The sequence below is a fragment of the Sander lucioperca genome, chromosome 8 (genome assembly GCF_008315115.2).
Source record: "Sander lucioperca isolate FBNREF2018 chromosome 8, SLUC_FBN_1.2, whole genome shotgun sequence".
Taxonomy (NCBI): domain Eukaryota; kingdom Metazoa; phylum Chordata; class Actinopteri; order Perciformes; family Percidae; genus Sander; species Sander lucioperca.
Window position 1 is genome coordinate 32352108 of NC_050180.1, and position 16694 is coordinate 32368801.

The window sequence follows — 16694 nt, forward strand, 5'->3', positions numbered from 1 at the left end:
GTAGATACCTTCAAGTAAAGTGTAACCCTGAGTTATTGCAGTTTTGTATCTTTATTGTGTTTTTAATTTAGTATAGTTTCAGTTAATTTATTTATTTCGGATCACCATTAGCCACTACTTAGGTAGCAACTACTCTTCCTGGGGGTCCACGCAAAACGTTGGTTTCCAGAACGGGTTTTGCTCGACAAATTTGACCAAATTGACAAAAAAGTAAAACTAAAAAAATCAAAATAAGTCAATGAAATATACTCTGAATAAATATTTTAAACTTATTGCAAACTAAAATTTAATATTTAGATGTTTTTACAGATGCTGATTGTTATTTTGAATTTTTGTTGTTGTTGTTGCCGTCGTATGTTACTTAGCGGATGTGCATCTTCCCTTATCGTGCTCCCTTATCATCCTCATGCACAGAACCCTAAGTAATATTCTGTATGTCGTGCTGACTGCAGTCTTTCAGCACCTATGTCCGGGAACACATGGTGGTATTGAGAATCCTGAAAAAATCCTGTACATTTTTATTTTAAGTTAGTTTTGTAAGTATACAATATCTAGTCTAGTTTTTATTTTTGTTTCAGTTCACATTTTTTGTAGGAACAGCTCGCATGTCCAAACAAATTCTACTGTGCAGGTGTGTTGGACGATAACATCAACTATGAAACACGAAACAAAGGGGAAAAAATCCCACACTCTGCTCTTGCTACAGCATCACCTTTTATTAACGTTTCGGTCCCTTTGGACCTTCATCAAGAATGGAGGGACTGAAACGTTAGATTTCTAAATAAAAGGTGATGCTAGAGCAAGAGCAGAGTGCAGGATTTTTTCCACTTTGTTTCAGTTCACAAAACATGTTCCGACACATACTTCTCATTTTTAGTTTAGATTTAGTTAAGCTATAACAACCTTGTTCTGTTGGACAAAAAAATGTGGACCAAATAATATTAACACCTGTCAATATTACAACCATACAGCTGAATCAATACCTCTCTAAAACATAACATTGATTAAGGTAGAAATTATTGTATTAGACAATATTAGTTTTAGGTGTACTTAATAAACTGGAAACTGAGTTCTAAGCAAGAGACAGACTTCATAATAGCTATAACTCTTATACATAATACACGAGGAAAGGATAGACAATAAAACTACTCTACAATAAATCTACTGATACTAAAGCGTACTAACAATGCTTTGGTCGATACAGAGTCTGGAGTACAAATACTTCACTACTGTACTTAAGTAGAATTTTCACGTATCTGTACTTTACTTCGTTATTTATATTTCTGGAAATTTTTACTTTACTACACACCTAATGCCTGTTTGTTGCCAAGCAGCAAAAAAAAAAAAAAAAAAAAAAAAAAACATAGGCCAAAACTAAAGAAGAAGAAGAGGAAGCATAATGACTGATCGTGTCATGGAAGCACCTGGTGCAGGCTCTGCCACCGTGGAAACAGACGATGACCACCCCGACCACAGTGGTGATGAAGATAACGTTACACACCTTTGGCCATAAAGTTCATAATCAAAGTCTTTTTTTAATTTTACTTCTAATACTTAAGTACATTTAATATCAGAAAATTACTTTTGATACTTAGTACAGTAAATATCAGACTTTTTTACTTAAGTAATATTCTAAAAGGAGACTTTTACTACTAAGATACTTGTACTTTTACTCAAGTATTGCTTTCAAGTACTTTAGGGACTGTTCGGTATTTATGGAATGGACCACTGGAGGAAAATAGGGGAGGGTCATCCAACATTTTTTATTCATGAAAAGAGCAAAATTTCAAAGTGGCTTGTTTGCTGCATATTTATCCATGTAGCTCTCAGTCTCGGCCCTCTAGCAGATGGTCTGACCCCATACACAGAGTTTGCTGGGGGGGGGGGCAGGAGGAGCACTGCCCCCTGGTGTCTGAAACGGGTAATTTCATTGTTTAAAAATTAGTGGAATAATTAGATCTGGCATGACCAGATATTTTATAAATATCTTAAATAACACAAAACAACTAAATGGTGGTAGATAATACATCAGATTTCATATACTGCTTTAGTAAAAAAAATATTACCTGGCTGACGATGGGAGCAGCAGGACGCAAAAAACGAAAGTTACTGTTGCACTAGTCTGGACATCTTGCCGTGCCAACCTTGCAATAAATTCCTAAATGCCATGTATATAAATGTGATGTCAGCTTACTAATTGATTGCGGGTTTTGTGTAGATTTGGACTTTTATACGTTTATTCCACTTTGTTTAAACGGCGAAGTGGAGAGGCCTCGTTCACCTGTTTGGAGCTGGCTGGTGAATGTGACGCTCGTATCGGCCTTGCTGGATACACCGTGACTCTGTTTGTGGAACTACTGATCGCTGTGGATTACTTTTTTTCGTGTAATTGGATTACGGCAAAATACGGATCTTTTTTTTCAACGTGTCTTAACGTTTTATGGTGAGTTTGGAGAGGCATCTCAACAGAACAGACTGTAGGTCCAACACTGATTATTCACGGTTATATTTTAGTTGAATTTAAGCGTCTGTCTATTGAGTTCCAAAACAGCCGTGCCGCGATTGGTTTTCATAAGGGCGAATTGTTAAATTGTTACAATGTAACTTAAAAACTTTAAAAATAAACATATGTGTTTTGGAATATAATGTTCAGCTTCGGCAGCTTTACCTATGTGCTAAAATATACAATGACGATAGTGACAAGTCCATAGCAACCAGTGTTGAATTGGTTATATCCCAGCGTCCTTTGCTGAATGGTCTCAATGTTTTATTGTTTTATTTCATATGAATACTAGTTTACTTAGTAAGGAGTAACTTAGCATTTGAAGTAATGCAGTGATGCATGAAGTGTGCATTTAGTTTCCATGCTTATTGTGTTTCCACAACAATGTTAGTGAGTAAATCTACTGAAATGGCCACCACACCATAACAGAGGAGTGGGATGTGTAAGATGAGAATGCAGAGGTTAACTCATGTATGTTATGGCTGTAAAAATCAAATGGTGTCTGTGTTTCTTTGCTGAGTGCAAACTTGCACCCAAGGGGAGGGTCATGCCTCTTTTTCAAATCGTTTTGGAGGGTCATAGGAAAATTATTACTTATAAGGGGAGGGTCACGTCTCTTTAGGTCAGAGGTTACAAAACTCCTCCGGTGGCCCCTTAATTAAATAACGAACAGTACCTTATACGAGACTGCAGATTAGAATGTAACCTTGAAAGAATGATCTGTGTCTACGTGAGGCAGCAACTCACAGTGATCTGACACCAGACACAGTGCAGGCCCGTCAGGCCCTGGTAACATTTGATGCTTCTGTGACAGCGGTCGCACTTGGTAGGAGAGTTACCCTCCATCCAAACATGCTGCATAGCCTGGCGGGCCAGAGAGAAAACAAAATCAGTTCATTTATTTAATCATTTACTAGTTAGAACTGAGCATGTTAAGTTAGTCAGTAAGCAGGGATGCACCGAATCCAGGATTCGGCTTCGGCCGAATATTGGGCTTTTTGATGGGGTTCGGTTTCTGCCCAACCTTACAATTTTTTTCCACCGAACTGATCCCTACGCTTGCACTACAGTGGTCAACGTAATGAAGCCGCCGTTGATTACAGGAAGGTTTTTACTTAGGTGACCGTTCAATGCAGTAGGCTGTGAGAACGTGAAAATAGAACTCGTGAGCAGAAAAAGTGTTGTTGGCAGTACTTTCAGTCAAAAGGAGGCGATTTGTCTCGTGGTGGCAAGGACCCTAAACAATACACATCATCATCGCTGTTAAAACATTTGCGTATGGAACATCTGATAGAATACGAGTTGTGCATGAAGGAATCTACAGACAGCAGCCAAAATTCAGCAACTTCAGGGACGGCAAAGAAAGGACAGTCACAGCTAAAAACTGTGGACGTTGTTTACTTCATTAATATGTTTACTGTGTTAATGGACTGAGGATGGGAGTAGGATTCGGTATTCGGTTTCGGATTCGGGAGAATCTTAACCAGTGGATTCGGTATTCGGCCTAACCCCAAAAATCTGGATTCGGTGCATCCCTATCAGTAAGTCAATATGTAAACATCTTTTAGGGTTTATGTAACAAACAATTATTTAGACAGAAATAAAACATGAATGGATTTAAAGAAAACATGAGTACAATAAACAGCTGAGACACTTGGTTGCTTTGCAGCATAAAAAGCAAAATATCCTTTTGTTGCCTTTAAGCTTTTTTGCTAGAACTTCGTTGCACACACTACACACATGACGTTGTTCTTGTTTAGCTTCTACACAAGCTGGGATCCACTTTTGAGTTGTGAGAACCTACAGTAGGCTTCAGGGCTGCCGTTAACAATCATTTCCATTATTGAATCATTTGTAGATTATTTATAGGATTAATCTCATAAATAAATGTCAGGAAATAGTAAAGAAATGCCCATAAAAAAGGTCACACCTTCAAATGGCTTGTTTTATCTGAGTTATATACAAAGAAAGAAGTGTTTTTGTTTGATAAATGACTGAAGGCAAGACACAGGTCAACAGGGAAAACATGTTAATTAATAGATATCACTCTGAAACTTCCCCAGTTGATTATTTACATTAAGACATTCATTATTTGTATAACAAGTAAAAATGTTATGGTAACACTTTACGACATAATTGTGACATGACACTGTCATGTGATAAACATTATAAACAAGTCAAACGTTTATGACTTCTGTCATTAAGTGTCATTCGGTTTTTGTCATGACAAGTTGACATTGTTTGGGTTGTCTTGATTATGAAAACTTGACATTAACCAGGATGATATTACGAGAAGATGTATTTGTCATGACAACTTGACATTAAATTTCTTCCAAGTTGTCATCACAAAGACATCCTTTGGTAATGTCATTCTGGTTAATGTCAATTTAATGTCAATTTGTCATGACCAAGACAACTTCTGGTAATGTCACTTTGATTAATGTCAACTTGTCATAATCAAGACTACCCAAACAATGTCAACTTGTCATGACAAAAACCGAATGACACTTAATGACAGAAGTCATAAACGTTTATGACTTGTTTATAACGTTTATGACACGTTCATGACAGTGTCATGTCACAATTATGTCGATACTTTCAAGTAAAGTGTTACCAATATTATGTTTAAATATGAACAGAAATGTGAACATTGGATAAAGCCAGGCTCAAAATTCTTGTTTCATTTTGTTGGCATATTCGAGTCAAAGGTTTTTACAGAGGGAATTTTGGATATCTCTTTTTATTACTCCATACATCAGAAAATGTTGTCAACAGTCATACAAAAAAAAACTATTTACCATATGTTTTTAGGTATAAAATGTTGTATAAATCAGGCTCAGAATGATATATGAACAAACCCCTCTGTAAAAACCTTCAGAATTAGATAGGAATAACACTGGAAAGTTTGGTGTATGCAAGTTCTACTCAAGTGAAGATTTTTCACCTCAAAGTCTGAGAACCAAACTAATTTTGATATGCAAATAGAGAAAGTGTAGAACAGGGGTCTCCAACAAGTAGCTTGCAAGCTAACGGTAGCTCGTGAGCGCGTTTCCAGTAGCTCGCCAACAGGTGGACAAACTGAGACACAAAATGACGACGCTATTAAAAGTGAGGCAGCTAATTTCGTGGGCCATAGAAGTGTAAAGTGGTAATGTTTTCTTGGACCCTGATGAGAATAATGTCAGTGATCTAGCTATAACAATAGCCTCTTTCTGACCAAGTAGTTACAGGAACGTAGTTATAGAAACAGTGTTGTGGTTGTGGATGTTTCTGTTGCCTGTTTGTATATTTCTGTTGCTGTTTCCTGTTTCGTATATTTATCCTGTATATTTCTGTTTCCTTATTTCCCTGTTCATTGTGTGTTTCGGTTTATCCTGTTTTCACTGTATTGTTCTGTGCATTGGGTATATTTCTGTTTCCTGTTTTACTTTGATAGTCTGTTTTCTGTCTTGTCTAGTTTTGCTTCCTATGTTTTCCCAGACGTTGTCACTAAGGATTCCTATGCGGAAAAGGGAAAAGACCCTGCCCTGAAGTAGGAGCTGAAAGAGTTACAGGAACTGTGGTCAGAGGAACTTAATAATCCCCAAATTGGTCCAGTCAGAACATGAGAAAAAAAGGGTTCTAGGAACGTTATGTTCTAGGAACTGTAAAAATCCCTCCAGTCGGAAAGGGACTTATGTGGCCCATAATAAGTGTAAAATAGTCATGAACCTTGACGTGAAGTTGAGATTTTTCATAAGCTTTGGCTATTGCAATTCCATACATATACAAACAGTTCAGCTTATGTGTGTTGTGTAAATAAATGTAAGCGATGTGATGCAAGTAGCTCTTGGCCACTTCCGTTTTTTTTAAAGCAGCCCTCAGATGAAGAAAGGTTGGAGACCTCTGGTGTAGAATAAACACCTAAATGTGTATTTTGGTTGTTTTCCTTCCACTAGTCTGAAAGAAGACATGTTATAGACGCAAAATTCAAAGTTGACCAGTGCATGAATAAACAATGTTTTGCCTGTAGTGTCTGGCATTGAATTAGTATTAAAGGATTTTACAATTCATTTTCTGTTAATAGTGTATCAATTAGTAGACAAATAAAGAAAAATAAATAAAAGCGAAAATGTTTTGACTGGAAGGAGTTTTTGCCAGAGAACACAACCCAGAACTGAAGCTCTGCAGATCGTTATCAGCGTGTGAACTGAGCCAGAGAAACAACTCTTTAGATCCTAATGACGTCAAAGCTAAAATACAGAGGATATTGACAAGATGCCTTCCAGACCATCCCATGATCCTTGCTGCCCTGTTGAACGGAACCATGAGCCAGTGTGAATCAGCTTAACAGACTGGTCAGTGTTCCCGTCTCATTCCCCTGCAGCATCGGTCCATGTTATCAGCACAGCGTTTGCAGGATAAAGGCCTTTCATGCGTTCTTTTTTTACTCACGTTAGTGTGTCTCCGGGACTTGGCGTAGGTGCTGATGCAGGCAGCGATGTCTTTGGACACACAGCGTTCGTGCACTGTGTACTTGCATACTGTGGGAAAAACAACACCAGACAACAGTTTGTAAACCACTGTGTACTTCACACCTAGGGCTGCAACTAAGGATTATTTTCAAATCGATTCATCTGTCGATTATTTCCTCGATTAATCAATTAGTTGTTGTTGGTTTATAAAATGTCAGAAAATGGTGAAAAATGTGCATCAGTGTTTTCCCAAAGCCCAAGATGATATCCTTAAATGTCTTGCTTTGTCCACAACTCAAAGATATTTAGTCTTCATGTCTAACTGCGTGTCAATCACTGCTCATGCACACACATTCATTCTCCCTTGTGGGGGGAGGGGCTTAGGAGACCGTTTTGGGCTTTAGCAGAAAGGGACTGAGAAGTTGTCAATGTTCAAATTTTTTGGCTAAGTCCTGGATCTTTACAATCCTACCTACAGCACCTTTAACAAGCTGGAGTCAGAGAATTTTTAGACTCAAACCGATTAATTCTATCTTGATTTAAAACCTGCATCTAAAAACATGGCTTACAGGGGGTTTGATGAAAAGTTGAACAAATTAGAGTTAACTTCAAATTGCGAGTACTTTCATCAACTGTGACAATAACACCAGCCTGGAGAACTGCTACCTGGCAGAATACAATCAGTAATGAAATTACACACGATAACTTTGTTAATGTTCTTTTAACGTTGACTGTAAGGGCTTTTTAATTAAAGAAAACATTGACTCAGAGGCACTCAGGTGCAGCCAACATCTTAAATTTGAGTCAGATGCAGATGGCGGTAAAGGGAAAAACAGATAAAGATGGAGGATCAGACAAAGAGATAATGACTGAGTTGGAGAGGAGAGGAAGTCAGAAAGAATGGAGACAAAGAGATGTAAACAGAGCAGACAAACAGACAGAGAGACTCACAGGAGCAGCAGAGGCCCTGCTTGCGGACTCCGAGCAGCATGGTATGGCAGTAGTTACAGTAGGCTGGTTTGTTGAAGTGCTTCAGGCGCCAAACATGCTGCCCATCTTCTTGTACATTCTAGGAGGAGACAACACAGGATGGATGAAGCATTGAAACTATCCTTTCAGTGGCTCGTCTTTTAAGGACTTTGGTTATTATTGTTGCTAAAACAGGGAAGAGAACCCAAACTGTACCATTGATCATATTACCTTGGAGCGGAGCCAGGCACAACTAAGATTTTATAGTTTTACACATATAATACATGTTTGCCTATCTCAGCTCATCATGTCTTAAAGAAAATACTCCTCCGCTCACTGACAGTATGCACATTGTATCACTATTCTAACTTTTCTGCTTTTGCTCACCAGTGTTGGGAGTAACGGCGTTACTAACGGCGTTACTAACGGCGTTATTTTTTCAGTAACGGAGTAATCTAATTAATTACTTTTCCCATCCTCGCAACGCCGTTATCGTTGCTGAGAATGTAAAGTGGCACGTTACTACAATTTGGTTGAATGAGGTAGGCTTTGCTACACATCAGCTGCCTGGAGAGAGCAGGGGTGGGGATGATGACACCGTTGCAAATGCGATGATGATTGGCTGGGTGGGCGGATGCCCTGCTCACGCGGTCTCACTGCACGCTCTGACTACCACTAAACACAAGACAGCGACAATGGCGACGAGCCAGGGAAATTCAAAGGTAGCGTTCTCGAACTGGAAGTACCGGCACTACTTCTCGCTCATTGAAATTAAAGGCAAGAATGTTTACATGCACGCTATGCCCAGGAAAAAAAACTTTATCCACGTCTGCCTCAAGGAACTCAAATCTTATGAAGCACCTCACATCAACACATGCTAACACGACACTTGTTGCTGCTGCTAACCCAACCCCAAGCCCAAATGCAGCTAGCGTGAGCTCCAGCGAAGGAGAGGGAGCCACTCTGTTAAAACAAGCAACGCTCGATTTTTCGGGTCAGCAACAGGTGACCAAGGGCGAGCTGAACACATTGATTGCAAGGATGTTATAGAACGTAATAGCGTTATAGAACATAAAAAATAACGTCACAGTTACTTTGCTGAGTAACTAATTACTTTTACAATGTGGTAACTGAGTTACTAACTCAATTACTTTTTGGGAGAAGTAATTTGTAACTGTAACTAATTACTTTTTTAAAGTAAGATGACCAACACTGTTGCTCACTCACATCTCCCTTACTTCATCATTGTTCAAACTGAAGGTAGCGTTTAACCTGCGCTTCCTTCTCCCTTACACAGAGACAATAGTAGTTATTTTATCCCAAATGCAATAATTGTGTTCAACAAACTACAGTAAACTTAAATATGTGAGTGTAGGCTGCACACCATGGGTATGAATGAAATGACTGTTGTACAATTGACAGATCTTTGTTCTGTTGATGTGATTTTTGTGTTTAATATTTTCCTAGTTGAGACCAAAGACAATTTTCCTGTCTCGGCTGCACAATAGGGTTTATTCTATCCTATAATATTCTTTTTTTAGGGGTTTCCCTTCATTCAAAACAGCTGAAGAGAGACAGGAAGTGGGGGAGAGAGACATGACACGCAGCAAAGGGCCTCGGGTTGGATTCGAACTGGGGCCGCAGCCTACATGGGGTGCGCGCACTACCAGTTGAGCTATAGGCCACCAATATTGCATGATATTCTAATGTTTTAAATTTCCAAAAGTTTGAACACATTAAGATTTATAAGACCAGATTTATAAGACAAACATGTGAGTAGTTGGTGTGAGAGAACACACTGAAAAGACGACATTTGGTACATTTCAATTAGTGCTGCTGACTGAGAATCGACCTCACAACAGCCAGTGAGAGCTTTGAACTCAAGATGTCAACAACAACAAACGTGAAATGGTTGTGTGAAGGCAAACCTGTTCACACACACACACACACACACACACCGTTTCCATGCCCAGCAGGACCAGTAAAGGGATGGTGGTAAGGCCTCCTCTGATCCACTCCTCCAGTGTGACTGTCCCGTCTCTGTCGTAGTCAATCTCTTCCATCATCTCTTTCAGTATCTAAAGTAACAGATATACAGTAATCATATATATATATATATATATATATATAGAGAGAGAGAGAGAGAGAGAGAGAGAGATATAGTTGTTAAAACCAAAGTCAGACCATGATAGTTGTGTGTATACGAAGTCAGTTACAGGCAGACTAAATACTGCAGTTCAGAGTAGGACTCTATTATTAAAAAGTCTGTTAAACCATGTAAGTAGTTAAAGACAAACAGACTAGATACTACAACAGGGTAGGGGTGGGAATCACCAGAGTCCCCACGATTTGATATCATCACGATACTCATGTCACGACTTTATTTATTATTTCAATTTTAAACATATCCTTGGGCAAGACACTGAACCCTGGGTTGCTCCTGATGCTGTGCCATCGGTGTGTGAATGTTAATTGGAAGTTGCTTTGGATTAAAGCGTCAGCTAAATAAAATGTAATGTACTGTAATATTCTGCCATACGTTGCAACGTTTTTTTCCAGCTTCAAATCACGTCACCCAAAGGAAAAAATTACCAGCATCTCTTTCATCTTACTTCAATTTTCCATCTAATGGACTGAAAAAAAACCAATTGATTTTATTATTCTAGTACTAAAAACTTAAATTCTCATGTATTCTCATTATATAATAAAAGATTGATACTTGGCGTCCATGTATCGATACAGCTTTGGCCCGGAAAATATCACAATACTATGCTGTACAGGGGCGTCGGACTGGGGGGAAAAAGGGGAGTACCCAGCATCTTTTTGGGCCCTCCTCACATGAGGGACCAAAAAGATGCTAGAATGAATAGTTGTGGATGCGGGGAGGGGCCCATAGAAAATGCCTTTCTACAGGGCCCAGAATTTTGTGCTACGCCCCTGATGCTGTATCCATTTTTTTCTCCCACAGGAAAACAGATGGAGATTAGCTATTAGCTACATCTGCTGCAATACATGTATTTACACTGTTACATAAACAATAAAGTAAAGTAAATTATTTATAAACAGAATAGACTTACACATGTTATTATTAGCTCTGATACTGTCTTATGGTGAAGGTAATGACATACTCAGCTCAGGGTTCACTTTGATTCACATTACAAGGTTTGAAACAGTGAATGACAGTATAAAAGTCAATTTAATTCATAAAATCTGCAAAAATTGTGTTTTTACCATTTTCTTTTTGTTTTTGTTATAAATTTCATTTCAAAATACAAACAATAGACTAAATACATATTTTTTCCTAGAGAACAGTAGTTTTCCTCTAAAAAAAACAGTTTGTCTTTGTAACAAACCGGGAAATCTGTTTCAAGCTATTTCGTGATTGTTTTTCTACCTTTTTGAAACTCAAATCCACTTTTCTCGGCATCACTCGAGGTTGTAGCTGGTATGAAGGGTGTGTAAATAATGAACCTTCACAGAGGGGCCTGTTTACATTTCTCTTCTATCTACTTTATTGCAGTGGAGGAGAGTGTGTTTGCTCACCGGTCGCAGTTCTGTTGAATCCCACTCCAGATACTCTGCCACATGCACCATCTGATTGATGATGCGATCCAACTCCTATGGAAAGAAAGACATACCATATAGGACAAAGAGATCCTAGCTTTACCTTCTGCTAAAATTATCAACTCTCACACATTTCAAATATGGATGACAGGCATTAGAAATGCTTTTAGGCAACATTAACCTGTTTAAAACCACCCTTTTGGGGGTTATTTTCGCCTATTTGCCATACCCAAATGGATACGTTTATAACATAAGAACTGTAAGTGCAAAATGCAAGTATGAGGGTTCATTCGAAGCCTTAAGTCTTCTAGTTTCTGTGGATCTGCTTGTTTAGCATGTGGCTAAAACAAAACCTAAACTACATCAGGTCAAACATGGTTTAAAAAAAATTGTTTTTTAGTCCTCATCTATTATAAGTGATATTTGAATAACAATAACTAAGACATACTTTATGCCAAACTAAAAAAAAAATCCCCACACATACCTGTTACGTCTTGTCAACAACACATGTATAATGTTTCAGACCTCTAAGCCTTACCTTAAGGGAGCTAGGGAGTTTTTAGTTTAGTTAGTGACGTCTGCATGTACATGTTTATGTGATCACTTCAGCACATGGCTAATATTAAACTGAACAGAACCATTTACAAATGATCTCATGTAAACACAACTGCTGTATCCGGGTGTCCAGGTGTCTATTCTTCTAGCTGCTGTGTGCTAAGGGCAAAGAGAGAGACAAGACACAGAGAGAATAATGGAGAGAGGAGGAGGGGGGAAGGGAGAGAGAAAAGAGAGGGAGGTGCAAAAGCAAGAACAGACACTCACCGAGCTGTCCAGAACCCCGTTGCCGTCTGTGTCGTACAGCCGAAACATGACTAGAGGGAAATGAGAGAACAGAGATCCCATGATGACTCAGATACCAGGGTAGATATAGTTAGTGTCTCTCTGAAGCAACATTTGTTCTTGGACTCTCTCCAGATGGCCAAAGGGTTAGAGAAGTGGAGCGTGCTATTTCCGTATTGAAGCACGGGGACCAGTTAGAAGAGATTAGCCTTGTCGGTGTGCTCCAATATAGCCTTAAAGAAGTCAATTGGGCACAGCAGGGCTTAAGCATGACACTGACCTGCCTTGTGTGGGGGTGTAACCACTGAATCTAAGGCCCTGGGGAAGAAGGGAACAGCCTTATAACTCTTGCTGTCAACCTGAACTCACATGGCCCGAGCACATTCACACATTTCATACGACAGCTGCTCAGACTCGACATCCCCCTGAGAGGAGCTGACCCTCGCCTGAATCCCCAAGCCCTGTCACTCACACTCCAGCTTGTCCTCCGGTGTCCCTCTCTCCAGCAGGGAAAGGTAGCAGACGATGTCCTTGAGAAAGACCACCTGGGGCGATGGCAGGGGGGAGCCTTTCTGGGGTGACGGACTCCTCCGCAGCGACAAATGCTTCTCGGAGTGGCTCCTCTCTGTTGATGTACAACACAAATGATCAAAGTTACTTACAGCACCCATTGCTCTTTCTACTCTGCTAGTAAAGGCACCTGTGAATTACACATTCAAATATTAGCATATCTGGACCCAGCCGATCCACCTTGTGTCATAAATACAATACCTTATAAAGTGTAACGTTTTCTATTTTCTAAATTGTTAGTGACGTTGAATATACAGTAGTGGTGTAACGGACCGTAGTTGATCCCTGATCCGTACTGATCCCCCAGAGGTGAGAGGGAGGTAGGGAGGGGTTTTATTCTGTGTGGTTTTAAAATGTTCTACCTTAATAACAAAATGTAAACAGGTTGAATAGGTTTGGACTGAAATTAAAAAAACTGAAATTAATATTTTGTCATTACAGAGAGAAAGTGGGCTACCGAAAAAAGGTACCAATGGGTACCGGTACCGGATTCAAGGTACTGATACTGGTACAAAAATTTAACAGGAAAACCGAGTACTCAACTTGAATGTATGTTGCTTTAAAGTTATAAGTCAGTTGATTACATGTTATTTTGTTGTTGCCAATCGTTCCGGTCCTCTGACCATGAATAAAAATCAGATCAGACCTTTGAGTAATACATTTGAGAACCCCTGGGCTATTACCCGAGAGTGTGTGTGGAACACTGCTACGTTGATTTCCATTTTGAGAGCGGTGAACAAAAGTTTTCACTTTTTTTGTGCGCACACTACTGCTTATCACGGGAGCGTGCCTATGTTCCCAGCACTATGTTCCCACAGCCCTATGTTCCCACAGTTCTAAGATTTTTTTCCAAAATTAGGCCCTATGTTCCCACATTTCCTTTTTCATAAATTTATATCAGATTTTATCCCCCTAACCCTAAAAAATGTGGGAGGATAGGGCTTACATTGAAGGGAAATGTAGGAACAAGACCTAATTTTGAAAATGCCCTAGAAATGTGGTAACATTGGGCTGTGGGAACATAGGGCCTAATTTTAAGAAAAATCTTAGAAATGTGGGAACATAGGGCTGTGGGACCATTGGGCTGACCACCTTCTCGCTACATGTGTGTAAGTGAGAAAACTGTACAGACTATATAGCACTGAAAAGAAAACGAGGGAAGACCAGAGACTGTCAACCTCAGTGTAGCTAACTCACCTGGTGAAAGTTTGGGGGACACTGGTGACCTGGCAGGACCAGCATTGGGGGTCAGGGCATTGCTGCTCGCCTCTGAGGTTTTGACCTGGGTGCAGGGTGATCGGTGGGGACCTCCAGGTGTGCAGGCCCCTGTCCCTGAATGCTGCGAGGAGGAGCGAGATAAACAAGGGGAGGTGTTGGCTCCCGAGCTTGCTGCTGCACTCATCACACTGGAGTGCTCCGGTGTGTGCCGGCCCATTGCGGACAGGATACTTTTCCCGTTCATCCCTGCTAGTGCAGACATCAAACGAGACAGACGGAATAACATGAAGGGGACAGAGAGAGAAAGAAGGGACACATGAGTTGGACAGACATTAGGAAAATGATAGGGGGTGGGGATGCTATGCACAGAGAGTAGTTTGACTTTTACGGAGCAACATAAAGAAACACTGTAAAACTTCACAACAATCCAAATTAGAGCCGCACGATGTGAGGAAAATATGCGATAACGTTGTTGAATATTCGTCATAGCGATATTACTTGCGATGAATAAACAGATGTAAAAGTGTTCTCAGTTCTGCTGCTTTCAGTATTCTGCTAAAATACAAAAAAAATGCTTGTTGAATTTAAAAAAACCAAAAGAAATCATTATCAACAATATTTTATTGAAGACATTGAACATTAATCTGAAGGCAAAACGCACCATTAAAAAACAAAATGATAGTTACATTTTAAAGTGCAGTTTTTTGCTGATACTCTTTCAACTAACCCAAAGAATATCTGAGCGACTTTCGCGATATATGTTTACAAGTCGATATCGCGTTGACGATAAAAAAAACAAAGAAAGTTTGTTGTGCAGCTCTAATCCATATAAGATGCATAGAGGGAGAGGAAGCAGATCAAATTACAACACTGCGTTAAAACCATTCACGAAGCATTAAGTCATCCACTGACCCACAGGCAAAATACCATAAACTCACATCGACACAACTAGAGCACACCAAAAGGGGAGCAGGAGGTTATATCCAGCAGGGCTCTTGTCCCATTAAGATGACATCACCCTGATGATAATGGGCTACTCGGCCTGCTCCGGTACCTGTAATGGGGGCACAGGCCACTTCGGTCTGAATAGAGATGCCTGCGTCAATGGAACGGGCCTCTGCGGTCAGTCATTGTTTTTTGAAGAAGAAGAAAAAAAAGACAGCGGCAGACGCAGCAAGAATGAGTGAGCATCAGTGAAGAAAGAGTATGTTCTTTGTATATTTGTATGTTTATATTGTTTACATAGACCTAATGGGTTAAAAAATAAGGCAAGATGGATTAAGTACAGAAAGTACATCAGAATAACAGCCCTATTTGTGGATCCTTTGTCGAAAGCAGAGACCTAATGTTTCAATGCGTCATCAGTGAGGCCTCTATTACTGTATATGTTGCACCATATTCTCTATAGTTGTCCAGGCAGCATAATTGGTGACAGTATTGTTCATTTTATCTCCTTCATCTGACATAAAGGCCTCCTGGTGACGAATCAAAACAATCTGAGTCTATATCGCTACAGCCATCAGTCATAAAAAACAGTCATCTGAAGATACCAAAGGAGTCAATCAGTACACAAACCAGCTCCATCCAGACTGGTTCACGTCATGTTATTCGAGACTGCCACCAGGTGGCAGTGCAGATTGTATCAGCTGTCTCCCTGTGACACACACACTGAAGCAGCAGCAGAATCCACACAGGTATTCATTCATTTATTTTCAAATGTAATAATAACATACACAGCATGTCACCTGTATTTGGGCTTCCTGTGTCAGACTCGTGATATAAATGTATCATTGCTGATGCACAGACAGGCAGCTGCAACGTGAGCAGCACTGTTCATATTCCTGCCTGTGTACTTTGTTTGAGCCTGGAGGATCAAAAAGGACATGAACTAAGAGCAGATAATATTCCCTGTCTGGCGTGGGAATGTCTAGATATATAGTTATTTTATATAATTTGATAATTAGTTATTTAGGTTTTCTGCACAATGTGTATACAGTATTATCAAGTGAGTTGCTAGATTAACTAGCCAGACGTGGCATTTTACTTGCTGGGCAAAGCCTGTCGTTGTGCCTTGCAAACGTCCTCCAATTTCAGCTTCTGAGGATCTGCCACTTTTATTTTGTCATGTATGATAGCAAACTGAATATCTTTTGAACTGATGGTTGGTTAAAACAAAGAACTTGAAGATGCGACATTTGGGCTCTGGACAATTATAATGGATATTTTCACTATTTTCTGACAAAACAATGAATCAGTTAATGGAGAAAGTAATTATCACAGTAGTTGCTAATGAAAATAATTATTAGTTGTAGATCTAAAACTGCCCCCAGTGATTGCATCTTTGTTTGTTACACCTCAAGGATGCAAACAATGGGTTTTGTATTCAAGAAAACTCTGTAGGGCATCTTTAATTTTTGAGGACTCCTTGAAGGAACGCATTTCTGCATTTATTAGATCATTCACAGTGAAGACATGCGAGAAGTCTGGCACAGAGAATGAAAGCTGAAATGTCACAAACTAAACTAACCGAGACACTGGCTTAAAACCTGTTTTACGGTTCTGCGGAGGCTCCACGC

The 16694-nt window shown here is 39.6% G+C and overlaps 1 protein-coding gene across 6 annotated transcripts in view; it reads right to left on the reverse strand.

Annotated features, from left to right (window-relative positions):
- The window catches only part of LOC116053036 (diacylglycerol kinase beta), a 133887-nt gene that overhangs the window by 87337 nt on the left and 29856 nt on the right, over positions 1-16694 (reverse strand). For 4 of the 6 annotated variants that reach the window (XM_036004675.1, XM_036004674.1, XM_036004676.1 and 1 more), the window contains 9 exons: positions 15173-15235; positions 14098-14364; positions 12803-12955; positions 12313-12362; positions 11470-11544; positions 9885-10004; positions 7909-8026; positions 6938-7026; positions 3251-3367 (listed from right to left, as the gene is read on the reverse strand). In XM_036004675.1, coding sequence (XP_035860568.1) covers positions 3251-3367; positions 6938-7026; positions 7909-8026; positions 9885-10004; positions 11470-11544; positions 12313-12362; positions 12803-12955; positions 14098-14364; positions 15173-15235 — 1052 coding nt within the window. The remainder of the gene's footprint in view (positions 1-3250; positions 3368-6937; positions 7027-7908; positions 8027-9884; positions 10005-11469; positions 11545-12312; positions 12363-12802; positions 12956-14097; positions 14365-15172; positions 15236-16694) is intronic. The other 2 variants (XM_031304091.2, XM_031303938.2) reach the window with 1 other exon arrangement.